This window comes from Schistosoma haematobium, chromosome ZW, assembly GCF_000699445.3.
Source record: "Schistosoma haematobium chromosome ZW, whole genome shotgun sequence".
In the NCBI taxonomy this organism is placed as follows: domain Eukaryota; kingdom Metazoa; phylum Platyhelminthes; class Trematoda; order Strigeidida; family Schistosomatidae; genus Schistosoma; species Schistosoma haematobium.
In genome coordinates, this window is record NC_067195.1 from 50,793,840 (window position 1) to 50,811,521 (window position 17,682).

The 17,682-nt window shown below is 33.2% G+C and overlaps 1 protein-coding gene across 1 annotated transcript in view; it reads right to left on the bottom strand.

Annotated features, from left to right (window-relative positions):
- The window catches only part of MS3_00001190 (uncharacterized protein), a 43,447-nt gene extending 26,173 nt beyond the window's left edge, over positions 1-17,274 (bottom strand). The window contains exons 1-16 of the mRNA XM_051208676.1: positions 17,189-17,274; positions 17,081-17,154; positions 16,979-17,042; positions 16,867-16,944; positions 16,645-16,833; positions 16,541-16,612; positions 16,312-16,500; positions 16,213-16,277; positions 14,854-14,919; positions 14,299-14,731; positions 12,007-12,376; positions 10,575-10,946; positions 8,122-8,381; positions 6,403-6,803; positions 4,249-4,667; positions 1,637-1,931 (exon numbers count right to left, since the gene is read on the bottom strand). Coding sequence (XP_051071760.1) covers positions 1,637-1,931; positions 4,249-4,667; positions 6,403-6,803; positions 8,122-8,381; positions 10,575-10,946; positions 12,007-12,376; positions 14,299-14,731; positions 14,854-14,919; positions 16,213-16,277; positions 16,312-16,500; positions 16,541-16,612; positions 16,645-16,833; positions 16,867-16,944; positions 16,979-17,042; positions 17,081-17,154; positions 17,189-17,245 — 3,404 coding nt within the window. The 5' untranslated portion in view covers positions 17,246-17,274. The remainder of the gene's footprint in view (positions 1-1,636; positions 1,932-4,248; positions 4,668-6,402; positions 6,804-8,121; positions 8,382-10,574; positions 10,947-12,006; positions 12,377-14,298; positions 14,732-14,853; positions 14,920-16,212; positions 16,278-16,311; positions 16,501-16,540; positions 16,613-16,644; positions 16,834-16,866; positions 16,945-16,978; positions 17,043-17,080; positions 17,155-17,188) is intronic.
- Between the last annotated feature and the right edge of the window lie 408 nt (positions 17,275-17,682).

A 17,682-nucleotide genomic window follows, 5' to 3' on the forward strand; every position in this document is an offset into this window, starting at 1 on the left:
AAGCTAAAAATCTAGTCTAAGAAAATGTATTTCTTGATTGTTCTGTAGAAGTGTTTTACCGAAATTACTTACATTTGAATGAGACTGTACAAATACAATCTCTGAATTTTATATTGTGAATAAAAAAATATACCCACATAAATGGTGATAAGTTCAGCATGGTGAACGCTTCGTGTTATTAAACTGTAAATGTTTGTAAAATTTCGAAAGATAAAAGATTGTAAAGTAGTATATACGAGAGAAGTATTCTGTTTAACTTCTATAAAGTTTAGCGTTGTTAGAGTATGAAGGCTTCTTTCACGGACAAAACACAAAAACTTCAAACTTTCCAGTGTATCAGCTTTGGATCGCTAGGGTTAAATCTTCTGTCGATGATTTTAACTTAGATACACTTACGCTTCACATACAATTATCCTTTGTATTTGGTATTGCGGATAATGTAAAGCGCATTGCTAATCTTCAAAATTTTTACCGTACATTAGTTTCAGAAAACTGTCTTCGAATAGGATATTATTGAGTGAGCGATTTTCAGTTAGACTAGAAGATTTGTAGATTCTAATAATAAATTTATTCAACTAAGTCAGCGATCCACTGTCAAAGTAGCGTAAGAAAATAAACAGAAGATTATTTCGTCCTTTTAACTCCCTATTTTCACGTATTTCTTTGATCCTTTCATCTTTGTTTTAGTTAATATTCCCTCTTTCTAGTAATGAAATGTAACTTTGTATAGAGAAATATCTATATCACATTCTATATTGTTCTCTTTGTCTGGCAACAGCAAATAAAATCATGTTGGTACTGAACACTGACTTCATTATTTTGCATTACTGATACAAACTATTTTCATGACGTTTTGTAAATGCAACCAGTACTCATATATACACTGTGGTGAGTTGACAGCTAGCCTTGAACTTACTCATTGTATCAGTAATTCTAGTTATTATTAAATTTGTGATAACTACAATTACTGATACAACGGGTAAAAAACCTAATAATCAAGCGAATGACTAAACCACAAACAATAATATAATACAGTACCATATGACATCTAACAATGTTATATTGATCTAAAAAGACTTATTTTGCTGGGTAGTTATATCTATTGATATCAGTTCGTTTAATAGCTTATGCCAATAATTTGACCATGTAAGGAGTATGATCATTCACTCACGTTATATCACTCCACTTCGTCTATCCGTATGCATTTGGTTTTTTCACTTTAACAACCTCGAACATGTATCATCTTGATCAAACCTAAGAAACAACTTTTACAATAAGCACAATTGGGAATTAGTGGAGAACCATACACTACGAAATCATAGTAAATGGAGTTAATGGTTATATTTGATTTTAAATAGAATTTTTTTGTGCAGTTATTAAGGAATATAAAAACCAATCATTATTATATAGTGTAACAGGAAATTTGTATTTCTAAAAACAACTCATTTCTATTGATGGTTCAGTGTTAATAGGGTTCAAATTTTAGCTATTAAGTCCCACGTACAAAACCCCGTTCTATATACCTTCATTTAGCAACCGAGTAGTATACCTAGCCTTTACATTAAGAGAGCAGCTTATATCCAAGTACTTAGTGAATGAGCTAACTAAAAGAACACTTTTTAAAATAAACACTTACCCGTATTCAATGGTTTCTGTTTGTCTCAATAAAATACTTTGGTGAATTGATGAGAATGCTATTAAAGCATTTAATGAACGTGTATCATTGAGTAATAAATGTAATGTGATACACTGATAAGTTATAGGCCAATGATTTTCTTCAGATATGAATTTAGGAAGTAAACGAAACAATGTTGTTGAAGATGATGAAGATTCTTGTTTAAGTTGTTTTAAAATCATTCGTAAAATTTGTATATCTTGTTCCGATGTACGAGTTGTTAATACATCGGTTAATAACATGAAACAATGTTCGGCTAATTAAAAATAAAAATAAAAATTATTTAAGTAATTTATAATTTGGTTAGAGAAATGTTTAAAAAAAGTAGGAATTTAGTACTTTGACATATGTTGGGGATTCTAGTTCCCCAGAAATCACTTGATAAAAGTCTCATTTTTGTGATTTGACTTTGGAAATTCGAGTTTGTCATTTTCGCACCAAAAGCACCTACTTTTACCTAATTTGTATTTCCCACTTGGAAGGACCTTAAATGTTATTGGTTCGTTCCCTCTTTCAATACGTTAATTTGTGACGATTTCCAAGGACATTTTTGTACTGTATATATACGCATGAGTTATGTGCTTGTTCGTTCGTGCATCCGGGCTGCTTGTGGAATATATATTTTCCTCGACTGAATCTGGTCTTCTCCTTCTAGTAGTTAGCAAGGTTGGTGCACCGTGGAATAGTTTAGCTTGTCCTGTTCTTGTGTTGCTGACTTTTGCTCCGTTCGCTGGTATTTAGTGATATCGTATTCTCCTCAGACGTAACATATAACAGCTAGTCTTTTCAAAAATCGAACATTTTATTCAAAGTTATATATGTTATGTCTTGTGGCCTGGTTAATTATCACGTGGTTAAGTCGCCAATTAGAACACGACTTATACAATATTAGCACAGTATCAAACCGATTATGCGTGGACCGGTACGAGCAGTCTTTATAGGTCCCTCTCGTTTAGCCCTGACTGTCGAGGCCAGAACATCAATATCAGCTTCCCCTAGATGAATCATATATTCCAGACATACTTTGTTTATATACAAGCAAACTAAACCCCATTATATCATAAAATAAAAAATAACTATCATACAAGATCAAGCCAAAAAGTGGATGTGACTGTGAGAGACTGTAACTAATAGATTGGGAATAACTTAGAAATAGTAAATCGTATAATAGTAGTCAATAAGTCAAATAAAAGCGTATGATAAAGGAATATAAATATATATGATCTATTTACTTAACAGAATACATATATAATAACAATCCATAAATAGTTCCCAGAAGTTACCCATAATTTAATCCCCAGATACAACAATATACAGATATATATTCAGATAATGTTGCTTTAACTTATATATCAAGTTTATTATTGACACGCCATTTAGGCTTATTGTTTATCAATATATGAACAAAGAAGAAAAACTTTTACAGCATTTGCTTTTGTATATCACCGTTCTTAGAATTGACAAACAACTGATTAGATTTTGAATTATTGAACAGAGTTCATCAAGTGTTGGGGTAATAAAACAGATCACAGATCAAAATGCAACTTTTGTAAGAGATGGAAAAGGGTCTTTGCTTAATAAAGCCGAATGTAAGGCGCTTAAACAAGGATGGTTTATACACGGGGTTCACTCAGGGGTGTGTGGAAAAACTCTTATTGAAAATCAGTGGTGTACATGGGCTCAACGATCATGAGAGGATGAGAAACGTATAAACTCAGTTTTGGCCACACGCTATCATAGGGATGCACCTACTGACACTCCCCCACTGTCTTGTGGACTTAATTGATATAAGATATAAGAAGGCAAGACAGATAATGGCTGGTAGAACCAATATTTTTTTGAATAAAATAACATGCTTATGTACGGAATATTAACATAGAAATAAACATTATTACATACCATGTGCGATGGCACAAATTAGTTTTGTAGGTCATGAGCTCTCCAATTCACTAAGGTCATGTAATCATGATATCCAGGAAGTGTTTTCAATCCTTTACTATCCACCTAAAAAGTCATTTTCAGGGATCTTTAGCGCTTTACCAAAAACTTGATAGTTGGGTAGTTTGCATCAACAGAAATCGATGAGTGTGTTTCTGAGCAAAAAATAACTAGTAGATACATTGTTACTATAAACGAGAGGTCAACAACACTAATTGACTCTTGAATCTCAGTGGCGGTCTAGCTTAAATCGAATCATGAATTCAACTATTAATAAATAATTATCAAACTAAATTCAATTTCAATATTATCAAGACCGAATATAGAATGAATTGAATATTTGTTGATGTTTAATTACCCCATGATAAATAAAAAATACAATACCAATAAAATCATATTAAAATGGTACATAACACAGTATGAAAATTTTCAATATAATCATAAATATTGTATATAATAATAAAGTATTGATTACTATCTTATTTTTGAGAAGATGCTGATGTCGTTCAGAAGAACGATGAAAACTTTACGACCAAACCATCTAGCTCAAAGAATAAAACTCCATTAAAATTATTTTATTTTTTGTTTATTAATAAGAATATATATATATATATATATCAAAATTTAAAACTTACCTAAATTAGCTAATTGATCAAAATCTACTTTTAATAAAAGATTTTTTTGAATTAACCCATTATTAATAGAATGAATATTGAAATTTTCATTACAATAATCTACTTGTGAGCACATTATCATAAGATATTGAATAATAAATACAAGACATCCATGAATTAATTCAGAACATTCAATATATAATGGTATAATATCAATATGAATATTTTCAATAATAAATTCTGAATTAGAATATGCCCATCGAATAAAGAAAAATAATCCAGATATAAAATTAATATATGAAATAAGTAATTGATATTCATTTGTTGAATAATGATGTAATGATGTTACTTGGTGAAAATTTAAAAAATTAATTGGTTCCGATGAATTATAATTAAGAATAGTGTTAATTAAATAACAAGAATTAAGTCCAAATGTTAGTCTGTAATTAAAAACAAAAGAAGGAATAATAACAACAATAAAGTAAATAAATAATTCATTTTTATAAAGTTATAATTTGTATGAATATTTGTAATTTGAGTAATATTTATGATATTTGATAAGTGAACTCCACTTGTAACTCTTTTAGGGCCACTGTCGATCCCAAGCTCGGGTAAAAGAGGAAGATTGAGAGACTTAACATCCTCATCCCGTAGAAAACGACCTTGCTAAACAACGCTAATCAGAATAAGTAATATATATATACATTTCTGTGAATCTGTAATTTTTATTACTTATATCTAATTACTTAATAGGAATATAGTAAAGGTAAACTATATTTCAGAATGATTTTAAGACTTTGAACCATCTGAGATAGTCAGAAAACAGTAAATATGAATATATGAATTAAAATATGAAATCGGAGAATTTACAAAGAATATGTTATTTTTACATGAATAGTTAGCTTTACTAAGCTTCCTATAGGTTTTGAAATGGTGATTTGTAGCTCAGGTGGATGATTTTGATGGAGTTTTGTTCTCTGAAGTTTGTGCTGATGATGTCGTCTAGAAGAAGGATGAAAGCTCCACGACTAAACCATCCAGCTCAGAGAAAAAAACCATCAAAATTTCTATAGGTTCTTAACCGTCAGAGTTATTATGGTTAAGGTTTATGAGTTAGAGCTAGTTTATACAAACACTGATCCGTAATGTTAACCGTATACTTGAACTTAAACTAAGTACACCATTTAAATGTCTCAAAATCGAATAACGATGTAAGCTTTAAATCATTGAGTACGATTCTGCGTTCTACATTGGATTTAATAAATAACGTAATCAAAACTAGTTATGATAAAAATAAACATTGATTATTAAATACTGATATAATGAGAGAAATCGGTCACAGTGGTACAAATGTATTAATATATTTTCCTAATATCCTTTAATTCACAGGTTCTTATGGAAATATATCCTATATATTAAGTTTTGGCTAACTACAATTAACATTACTGTTATATCTACTCCATTATTTTTCGACTTATTAATATGTACTATCATTGTGGTGATATGGCATTAGAATCGATTGGATTAATAGATACTCGCGAAAAATTCCACTTTGTTTACTGATTCATTGACTCACAATCATTTAAAACTTATATTTATACATACTATGTATGGTAAATGGACATCATTCAGTAATCTTAATAGTAGAAATTACATATTTTAAAAATACATAGTATTTTCAATTAACACACTTAACTTTCAGTGAACATTTTAACCAGTGTCAAGTTACAACTGCCAAACTTTCAACAAATGAGTCAACGGATTAAATCTCCATTCAACTTCTAAAAGTTGACTTATCAGGAAAACACAGTAACTTCTATATTCAAACGCTTTCCTTCATGCATACATTTCAGAATAGATATTAATGGTGCAGTTCAGCTATTCTATAAACAAAGTAGGTGGGACAAAATTTGTTTGGACCTCATAAACTAATAGTGACTTCATTATAAAGTCATTTAACCAATCCAGATTATATGATAAAGAATAGCGATCAGTCATATGAATTCAGTGTAAACATTCATAGTATGATGAAACTGAAATAAATATATCTATTAGTCTGACTACTACTATTTACCAACTTCAATTAGTAGAATAATCAAGTTATTAAAATCAAGTTTTAAACATTAAAATAAACTAGAACTCAAGTAATATTGAACACAAGTTAATATAACTTACTGTGAGTTTTGACTATTCTGATTAATAACCATACGTGGTATAATACTATGACTATTATTTAATACACTAGTCAACAGATTAATATTTTCCATAATTAACTGCTTTGATCTTAATGTAGGTAAATTTAATAACGAATGTCCAATTAAACACAATAAATTAGGTAATAATGAATGAATAATTAATTCATCAATTGAATTACGATTTGTTATTATTTCATTTGAAGATTTAATTTTTCCATAAAAATTTCGATGTATTTTAATGAATGACGATGATGATATGTTATTAGTGATATATTGAACAATTAAATTGACTTGGTCAGATGGTATAATATTTAAATAACGTAAAATTATCATCCAAATATATTCAATTGATATTAAACATTGAGAAATATACAAATCACACTGGAAAAGAAAAGAAAAACAGGGTAAGAACCAAAACAATGGGAATTTTCGAGTATTATATAACTCCATAAGTGCAGTCAATACGTAATCTGCTTTGAGTTAAACTTCATTAGAATTAGTGATACTATCCAAATGTTCAAACTGAAGTAGATGGGAAAAAGTTTTGAACCTTTGATCAACTAGCTGAAAACCGAACGTATTAACAACAAAGCGATTGTTAAGTTATGGTGCACATGGGCTCCAGGATCATGAGGGAACAAATAGCGTATGAACCAATTATTGGTCACCGGCTACCATGAGACTGCATCTCCTTACTTTGTTCCACTGCCTTGTGGATCAGACCATTAGGTCGAAGGCTCTGGGAGTGGCCCACTAAGAAAACCACCTGCTTTGGTTTGGGCACTCGAGCACTATCACAGCCCACACATAAATCAAGTGACTTGTGTGGCGCATATGAATTCAGTGCTCCTTTGTAACAATAATTGCGTTCAAATAAATAAACAGATAAATAAATAAATTGTTCGGGTTAATTAATTCCAGATAATTTACATAAGTACAAAGTGTTTCAGCCACGTAATATTTTATTCTTCTAAACGCGATTAGAATCTCTATAATAGATACTATTTTGAACTGCAATGATACTTTGATTTTAGAGTTACTAAATGTTCTGGAACCACTAAAATCGAAATCTCAAACAGAAACTGTGTTGTGTGATATACGTCTATTACCTTGTTAAGAGTACTAATTTTCCTTATCAAGTCGAAAACCCTCATTTTTTAATGGCATAGCAAAAAACTGAACAGATTTTACTAATTACATCACAGAAGCATACAAAATAATAATTTATTTACTCTAGTTTTACATAAATCAATATTAAAAATCTCGCTAAATATAAATATATAAGTATTGAAGTGACTAGTTGAAAATATGAACCACAAGAAGCCAACTTAACGGTCTAAGCGCAGAACACTTGGAGCTAGATCTGAACTTTTCGTATTCCATGCCCAGCCGGTCGTGGGGTGGGTAATGCCAACGAATCTGTACTGGGATGAAATAGATTCACTTGGTATCATGGTTTTGTATTTGGTTATAAATAAAGCAATGAGTGCATATACATATATGAAGCAGTCAATAAATAAATAAATTCATTCAATAAATAATCGTTTTAAATAAGTGTCTGACTCATACCGATCTACATGAATATAAAGTTATCGAGAAACCTCAATTAATTAGCCTGCAATGCGTAGAATGCATGTGGATGTTTAGTTATTCCGCTTTATAAAATCAATCATATATCACAATTATTAGTAATAATTACCTTGAAACAAGCGGATATAAACTCAAGGAGATCCAACAATCGTGTTAACCTAGTATAAAATTGAGCATAAAATTCAGCTTGAGTTTGAAGTAACTCAGAATCATATGACGTAGTATTTAATATTACACGAGCTTCATATTTATCCTTAGATGAAGCAATAGATTTATGAAAATCGTTAAGTGCCAATTCAGCTAAATAAATCTCATTGCCAATTACGTGCCACAGAGAATATTCAATACGCCATACAACAAGACCTAAATCTATTCATGAATTGGAAGAAAAAAAAGTTAGAAGCTGTTTACAAATCAGATACAGGCATCATGAAATACAATGAATTTATAAAGTATACAGTTGGATGTGAATATGAAAAGGTGGGAACAGTACATTCGCAACTTAGGAGTAAATGGGAGCGATCTAACAATTCAGTTGTATTAAAGCTGTATAAGATTTATTACTTACACGGAAGCATATTTTCGCATCATGCTAAAAATAATTTTTATGCGAATTCACAGGAAAGGTTAGCTGAAAACACTACGACTTAAAGGGTACATAAAAAGTGGCTGCGAACACCAACCATTAGTATCGCTAAATGTAAAGAAGTATAGTAAAAATAAGGTATGAGGTTACCCCGACAACTAATTTGCCATCAATATTCTACTACTCGAAACACATGATATCACCCAAATGTCCCAATATAGGCTAGTAATATCTGAAAGAATTAAGCGATTAAATACTTTCAACTTCAGCATATTTTCTACTTTTAATGGTTAAGTTCTGTAGAATTTGAATTAAACCGAAATATAATTCTGAGCAGTAGTTTTACCTAATATTATACAAAATGGACATTTCATTAACAATATAAGTAGTACGAAGTAACAAGACGCACACAGAGTTTCCGCATCTGTGATCAGATTTCGTCAGGCAGAAACCGAAGAGAACATGATTACTTAATCTTTTTGGGTTATACTACGAGTTGAAACAAAACAATTTCGAAGTAATATGTTTTTCATTCAAGAGGTGGAAAAGTTATTCCCAATATACATCTTTCGTCATTTGAGAAATTCAAGACTACAGTCCAGCAGTTACGTAATTAACAAATAACTAGTAACGTAAAATGTTGTTTTGGACCAAGGAATATGAGTGGGTTTTCAAGTCGGTAAATATACCTGTGTTCAAACACATCATAAAGAGTAAAAATTTCGTCGGTATATCTTCAAGCATATCTGAAACATTTCCAGTATTTACGGACCCCTCCATTTTAAGTACCAACTGTACACCGAATAACCATGGAATCTTGGATGTCAGACAAGATGGTTTCGCTGTGGGTTATCGATCCAACTTATACTGAAGAATCGCAGATCTACAGTACTATAACGATATATTTTGAAAGAACTGCAGTCCAAATCATAAATAAGAAAGGTTGGTTCAGAAAAGATTTCTCTTTCCGGCAAATTCATTTTCACAGTTGTACAATCGCAAATATATATACTTATTTTTCAGGATGATAATAATTACAATAATACCGATAACGAACTTCTTTTAAATATGGTAACAGTGAGGTACCAATTTACCTGCTCATATGGAGCTAGGTATATAGATCAATCGATGCGTACTTTATACAAAAGAATTCAAGAACATGACCCGGAGTGGCTAAAGAGAGGCGGAAACGGCTCAATAAGAAGCTCAATAACCGAACACCTTTTGAACACAGGACACTCAATCAGAATGGACTTGGTGTTCAAAGTCATCTGCAAGGTCAGTAGAAGCTGCCGAAGACAATTGTATTGTATCTTCTTGATACTGACGAAGCAATAACTATACATTTGGGAAAACCAGAATTGTATGTCCAAAAGAAAGTGGTACAACCTCTTCTTCTACCATCGTCTTGATGTCTCATAATTTTCTTTCTTTTTCATATTTTTTTCCTTTACAGCCATCTGCTTCCCCTTCCATCTTCTCCACAGAACTTCTACCCCCAACTGGTTTATTTCTGTTTCTATAATCCTCCTGATTACATTTCATCGCGATCTCAGCATTTTATCTTATCATGCTGAGCCATCCGTTCCCAATTATAATTTCCCTATTTATCTTGATGATGAATATTTGAGCCTTTAACAATAATACTATTATTAGTTTCCCTGACTAGGAAAATATTTTTTAAATACATTTGTTTATTCGACCTCCCTGTTACCATATTTAAAAGAAGTTCGTTATCGGTATTATTGTAATTATTATCATCCTGAAAAATAAGTATATATATTTGCGATTGTACAACTGTGAAAATGAATTTGCCGAAAAGAGAAATCTTCTCTGAACCAACCTTCCCTATTTTGTCTCAATGGGTGTACTATGTTTACTGAAATCATAAATATTTGATGGTAAAAGGTTAATTTAAAAAATAAACATATTTTTGCAAAGGAATTATGAAGTTAAAAAAATTATTTTAGACTCACCTTGATCAACATAACCTTGTGTCCCTGATACCAAGTAGACTCCTGAGAAGATATTATTCCTCTCAGGTGAACTGTTAGATGATGAGGTTATTTTTGAATTGACAGTCATGACCGTTCGTGGTTTATTTGAAACAACCTGCATGTATAATTTCTTCTCGATATTACTGGTAAGCTGTGGGTATAATGACGCATTTCGTGGAGACAAGTTTTTTAATAATGATTCAGTCAGTGGTTCAGCGAGGTATGGAACACGATTTATAAATTCTTTGACATGATTAACTAGGTCGATAGATCCAGATTTAATTTTAGTACTGCTTGAAGGAACAAGCAAACTTGTATAGATACGAAGTACGCTTAGATCATACGGAAAACCTATAATTTGAATAAGTTTGTGGCTAATTAGCTTCCTCTCATTATTGGCATAAAATATAAATATAATTTTATACGGTCTTCAAATTTCATAATCATCTTCATACGGCAGATGAAAAAAACCCAATTCATTACTTCAATACAAAAATAACGCTTGATACAATACGGAAGCAAGAAATGATCAGCCAAAGTGAGATGAATTTAGTAAACGAAAATAAAAGAATATTAACGATTGCAATTCAAAAAGGGAGATAAGTAATATTTTATTCCTGTCGATGTACTTACTCCTGTCTACTCATAAGACGGAATAAAGCCGTAGTGGGAATGCGGCAAACGTCGAATCAGAGTCAAATGCTAAGTTTTGTGATTTCTAGTATTTCAACTTGAGTCAAAAGCCAAGAGATGCAAATAGAATACCACTGTTCCTCATACTTGGAGGACTGATTTCGTTTCTGAGCCTTCCATTCAGTTTCATTCGGAAAATTTGGTAGTAAAATCGAAACCACTGGGAAGTCATGTGTACAACAGTTCAAGTGTACCGAGGCTTGTGTTTCAAGATGAAATCACTAAAAAAACGTTGGTCTATACTGCCCTCAAGTGGACACTACCACTGGTATTTATGCAGCTAACCAGATGCATAAACTTCATATATTACCACAAAGAGTAAGTGCACATACGTTCTTCTTATAAAAGCAGCCTTAACTTTAACCGGGAAACCATATACTTACTGGTTGTGATATGAGTAGCTTATTTATTATTGCACCGTAAGAAGACATCGTCCGTATAGTACGATGTTTTTGGTAGAAATTTCAGTAAATGGGGAAATTCGGAAATCAGTCTAACCTCACTACTGGTTTTGCAACGATATAAAATTGATTGCACATTCATACCCTAGCTAAGGAGATTTTGTAGAAGACTTAATTATTGTGAGCTAGTTTTAAACGCTTTGAAAGCAGAACACCGTGTATAATTTCCAATATACTAATAATAGTTATCATTGGTATTTAGTTATACTGTCAGTGATAGTCGGAAAGCATATTACATATTGATGGATGCAACTTACTTTCTATAAGCGATTCAATGAGTCCGAAAATCCGACAGCCAATCCTCGGGCCACTATCCACTAGAAAATCTGGAACATCATCTGAAGTGTCCGGGATTCCCTTAGACATTGGACAACGAACCAAATGCGCATTAGTTACAACAACTCGAAGAGTTCGTGAGAACAAAGTAAGAAATCCATCTCTGTTTGGATAATCAAGAGAATCAAATAACTGTGAAGTAGGAGGGGGATTGCTATCCAACGACCATAATGTGACACCTCGTGCTAGGAGCGTAACCAGATCAAATATAGCGCTATGAGTAGCCAAGCTAACGAGACTAGCATTAAACTCACTATATGGGACAGAAACATTGCAATCCATATGCGAGACCTTTTTGAAGAAATGTTGAAGCAATCGATTAATGTGAATCATTACTGCATAAGTATAAAAAACGCCCAGTATTTGGACGAAAAGTGAATGAATGTCACCAGATTATAAGAATTTTAAAAGCTTATGCAGGTAAATTGTAAGGAACCGCAACTTCTTCACTAGGAATTATCTTTCTTACCCAGCATTCTAAGACTAGGATACTCCTAAATTAGTGGTCCGAGCAGATGCTGATATTTTGGAAATACTAATAATTAAACAACCGTGACTATCGTTTGGGACGACTAATACTTAGCTGTGAAAAAATGTACATGTATGTGCCCTCTACACTGTAAATTTACTACGTAGAATAAACCAAACATCGATGTTGGCGTTAGTAAGTGGAACTAAGTTCCTTCTGCATAATTCGCTCGTAATTTGTGAGTCAATGTGTACTTAACCATCAAAATAGACTGACTAATCTATATATTTGAATACCTATACTTTTTGATCTTTAGGTATAGGTATAAAGTAAAGAAACTGGGTTATGTATTACAAAGTTCATGCACCTATTATATTATTGCAGAGTTGGAACATAACTAAAAAATCCCTTCGTCTATGACAAGTCTGATAATCTAGTTCCCTATAAAAGATCTATGGTAAGGACAGTTATGGAATACGATAATGTTGTAGTTCGATGGGTCGGTCACTTATTCCAGGACACCATACTAAATGAGTCAACGTTGAGATATTTCAAAATAGGTAACTCTGCCTTAACTACCACGTTTATTTAAGGATAGTTAGAAAATTTGCGAGAGTATCATATTTAGAATCTCAGAGGGACGTTGTTGGGGATATTAGACGGTAGAAAAACACAAAACCATTTTTGTTGTACAACAAACGCAACTCACTAGCTATTAAATATGAAAACATGAAAACTATCCGAATACTCTAATCCACAAACATAATCATTGAAGCCGTAAAACTAGGACTGAAGAACACTGGAGTAAAGCTTTCTTCGTACTGTGTTCTAAGTCACATCCAATAAAAGGTGATTCAAATCTCACATGACCACACGAAGACAGCCACTGTCAAGGAAGACATATTCGCTGCCTTTTCGCGGTAGGGGTGTTGTTTACGAAATTGAGAGGACGAAAACCTAATGTCCGGCGCTTTAATAGGGTTGGTGGATACAGAGGATCCACCTAGGGAGTTGGAAGACCCTAATTCCAAGCCAATGGCGCATATGGGCTCCAGGATCATGAGGGAACAAATAGCGTATGAACCAATTATTGGTCACCGGCTACCATGAGACTGCATCTCCTTACTTTGTTCCACTGCCTTGTGGATCAGACCATTAGGTCGAAGGCTCTGGGAGTGGCCCACTAAGAAAACCACCTGCTTTGGTTTGGGCACTCGAGCACTATCACAGCCCACACATAAATCAAGTGACTTGTGTGGTGCATATGAATTCGGTGCCCCTTTGTACCATTATTTGTTTTCAAATAAATAAATAAACAAATAAAACATGGGCTGAACTCCGAATGTTTTTATGATAGTTATGATCAAAAGCTTGAAAAAGTCATTTAAATAAGGCACGAGATAGATAAAGTTGATATTTGATTTCATTATTATTAATTGCTCAATGATTTTTTTTGATTATTTTACTTCAATATTCACAAGATTCAAACCAAAGCCGATCAGTATTCATGATGGAAATAAAGACCGAAGGTTCCGTAGACAAGGATTAAAGGATAATTAACGAATATAAACTAAAGACGGACGGAAAAATCTTGTTTTTCAACCCTGAAAAATAGAATATTTCAAATATCGGGAAACGAAAGTAAGCGTGATATCGTTAGTTAATAGTAGATAATTCTAAAATAACAATTGGTCTTTTAGGAATGATAAAGCTGGTGAAAATAAAACTATGACCAGTGACTGACCTGGGGTGGACTGAAATCAATACGATCTAATCTCCCAACTAAAAATCGAAATACATCGAGGTTCTGGATCGATATTTGAGCACAATGTTCAGAAATAACAGATATATTCTCGTCAAAATTTTGTGACTTCGAGTAATCAGAAAGTTCGTAGGTTGAGTCAGGACTCGGATCCGATGAGTTACGAGAAACTGACCCCGAATGAGTGAAAGCAATTGCACAAACTGCACCAAATAACAACAATGGCCCGTGCACCTGATACTCCCCAAGGTTCGATAAACTAGCTAGCAGTCGATTTAGTAAATTAGAATTGTATAAGAAGTGAGTGGGTACTTCATCTTTTGAACTAGTGGTAATTTCTGAAGCCAATTTTGATTTAGATGAAACATTGGAATTTTTTAACCTGCGGTAGGGCAATGCGAAGTCATCGAGTGACCTATGAAAAACAAAATAATTTGGAAATTTATGTGTGCACAATATCATACCACAAAAATTATTAATATTCAACTGTAAGTCAATACAATATTGTCATGAAGATTCATGATAACGAAAACTTACTGATTCGAAAACAAAACTATAGAATCCAAATTCGCTGCTCGAATAAGAATAAGTGTCTGTGTGAAACTGAAACAAACAAAAGAACTTATGATTTATTATCACATTATGCAACAACAAACAAAGGAAGGAACAAAGTTCTGAATTAAATGAAAGTTATTGGCTATTTAAGTTTTCAGACATGATATTTTCAGTCAGCTACAACGTAAGACCGGGCACATATATGAATCAGTCCAAGTTGTCACACCTCGTTGGCACGACAAGATGAACACCAAATTCATAGAAGCAGTCGCTTTAATGGTAGTAAAAAAAAATTTCATATAAGGATATGATAAATGAAGAAAGAATTAGTCCGTAGAAAGAGGGGTGTAAGGTAATTTTAATTTCACGGTTTAAGGGAAAACAAAATGTGTATACAGCTACGCCACTGTTATCGATACTGGGCGGTCGCACAGTATCTAACTACTGGTGACGATAGTAGTGCGAACCCCAACCAAGTAGTTTTCATCTAAAAACATAACTCAGACCAAAAGTTAGCGACTTTATGGACTGATGTCGCGCCTTGGTTTGGTCGCTCCTCACTTTCTTCCATCTGTCCAACACTAGTCAGAATTGAGCGTCGTGGTAATAGGTGTTCAAGCATACGTAACATTTGGTCCAACCACCTCAGTCGATTAAGATCCACAACTTCAACTGATTTATCATTTCCTAATACCTTGCATCTAACTGCACCATTACTTACCCGGTGATCCCGGCAAATGCAAGTAATATTTCTAAGAAATCTATGATCAAATACTAGTAACTTAAGAGCATCCCTTACGCTCAGTGGCCACGTTTCACAGCCGTAAAATAAAACAGAATGAACTGCTGCGCAATATTCTCGTTCCTTAATTGATAGACAGATATGTCGCTTTTACCATAGGTGACGTAAGTTGGCAAAAGCCAAGAGATTTTCGAATCCGTACAGAAATTTCGTCAGAACCAAATCCATCACGGCTGATTAGACTTCCGAGATAAGTGTTTATTTTACAGGTCCTTCGACAAAATAATTTTGTCTGGGTCAGTGGTTTATTTGACTGGAAAATCCAAAAATGTCGATGTGTGAAGTTTCGGTTGCAAAACGAGGATAGTTTCTGTTACAATTACAAGCAATGAGTGAAGCCAAATATCCCATACATAAAGGGTCCTACTACACAGCCCACTATTCAGAGAAAAGATGTATATTGGAAAAGATTTGTTGGAGAGTTTAAAATGCACTAGACTGAATCGCAAAATATCCCTTATAATGACCACTAAAATCATTGCTGAATAAGTTGGTTATGTTTAAAGTGAAACTCAAATATTAACGACATTAATACATACCAAATTTGGTCCACCATCAAATTATTTGTCCTAAGATTTTTGAGAGACGATCCGAAGGAAATAGACTAAAACATAAGTTACGTAGTGTTAGAAAATTACCCAGAACGTCTCCAACACTTTTTTAAACACAACAGGAGAATTTTTATTCGTACCATTAAGACAAAGACCATGAACGCCTAGAAGGATAAGTTCAAGCAGTTCAATTAACTCCTTTAGTTTTTGGGCAGCAATCACACCAAATTGATTCGATTCATCAGCTCCAACTGTGTTACGATTTGAAACAAAACCCTGGAATGCAAAGTCTTAATATTAATAAGATAGGACGTACTGAAGATGAATGACTCCAACTTTCAATTAAAGAGCATGTATTTTGGTGCTGAATGAGATATTCATCTAAAGCCTAAACTAATAATTTAAATACGATTAATCTACATCAACAACCAAATCCTTGCAGCTTTCGTATGATGTCATTGCAAAAAGAACATCGGAAATCAGTGACCAAGAATCGTGCCATTGGCAAACGCATAGCTTCAGAAGTCTAATTAGACATATGCGATCTTTCCAGTAGAACCGTCGAACGTCTTCCAAGAGGCAATTTGCTGACCAACCTGAAAGCACCTCCTAGAACAACTAAAATACTAGGGAAGAAGTTACATCTATGTGATCATCCGGAATATCTTCAACAGCAAGGAAATGAACTAAAATTTCATGACAAAGAGATTCAGACAGATCCTAAGCTATATGACTATTATTGATTTAGACAAACCAAGAATCCAGACATCTTTTTGACAAAGCGTCGCACATGCTCTTTGGACAAAGTATCAAGATTACTAATGCGGAACTTGTATTGATGAAAAATTGAACGTACCCAACCTGAGAATAGTACTTGAAGCCATGTTGTAGTTCCGCTCTAACGCTTGACAGAGTAGATAACAGAAGTTCCTATGAAAAATTCATTCATAAAGACAGATCGTACTTCATCATGATTACCACAGACGGATAAGCACTTTTTCAGACCGAGAGAGCAAGCCATTTCGAAACGCACACTTTCATATACACAACCAAGGTCGAATAATTTCAATAATCGGTATTTCGGAGGTGAAGCATTATAAAAAACTGATTACTTAGATCATGTGTTTTGATGAACAGCGGAGGTCCTGGACCTTTCTTATGAATTACTTGAAGGTTTTGAATAACTCGGAGGCAAACTCTTAGTATTAGGTCTTCAGTCTTCAGTAATAAGGATAGTAGGTTGGTGAACCTGTGTTAAACCTGACAGATTGCCTTCCAGTGAAGATCCGATTTCTCCTTGGAAATATTCGCTGATGGGTCTGATAACACTTGTTCGGGCAAGGCGTTCCAGTCATTGACCACTCGATGAGGAAAACGGTACCCCACTTTAAGTTTATTAGATCGCGGTTTATGAACCTTCTTGCTACGACCTCAGAGATTATTAGTGCTAGAGAGAGC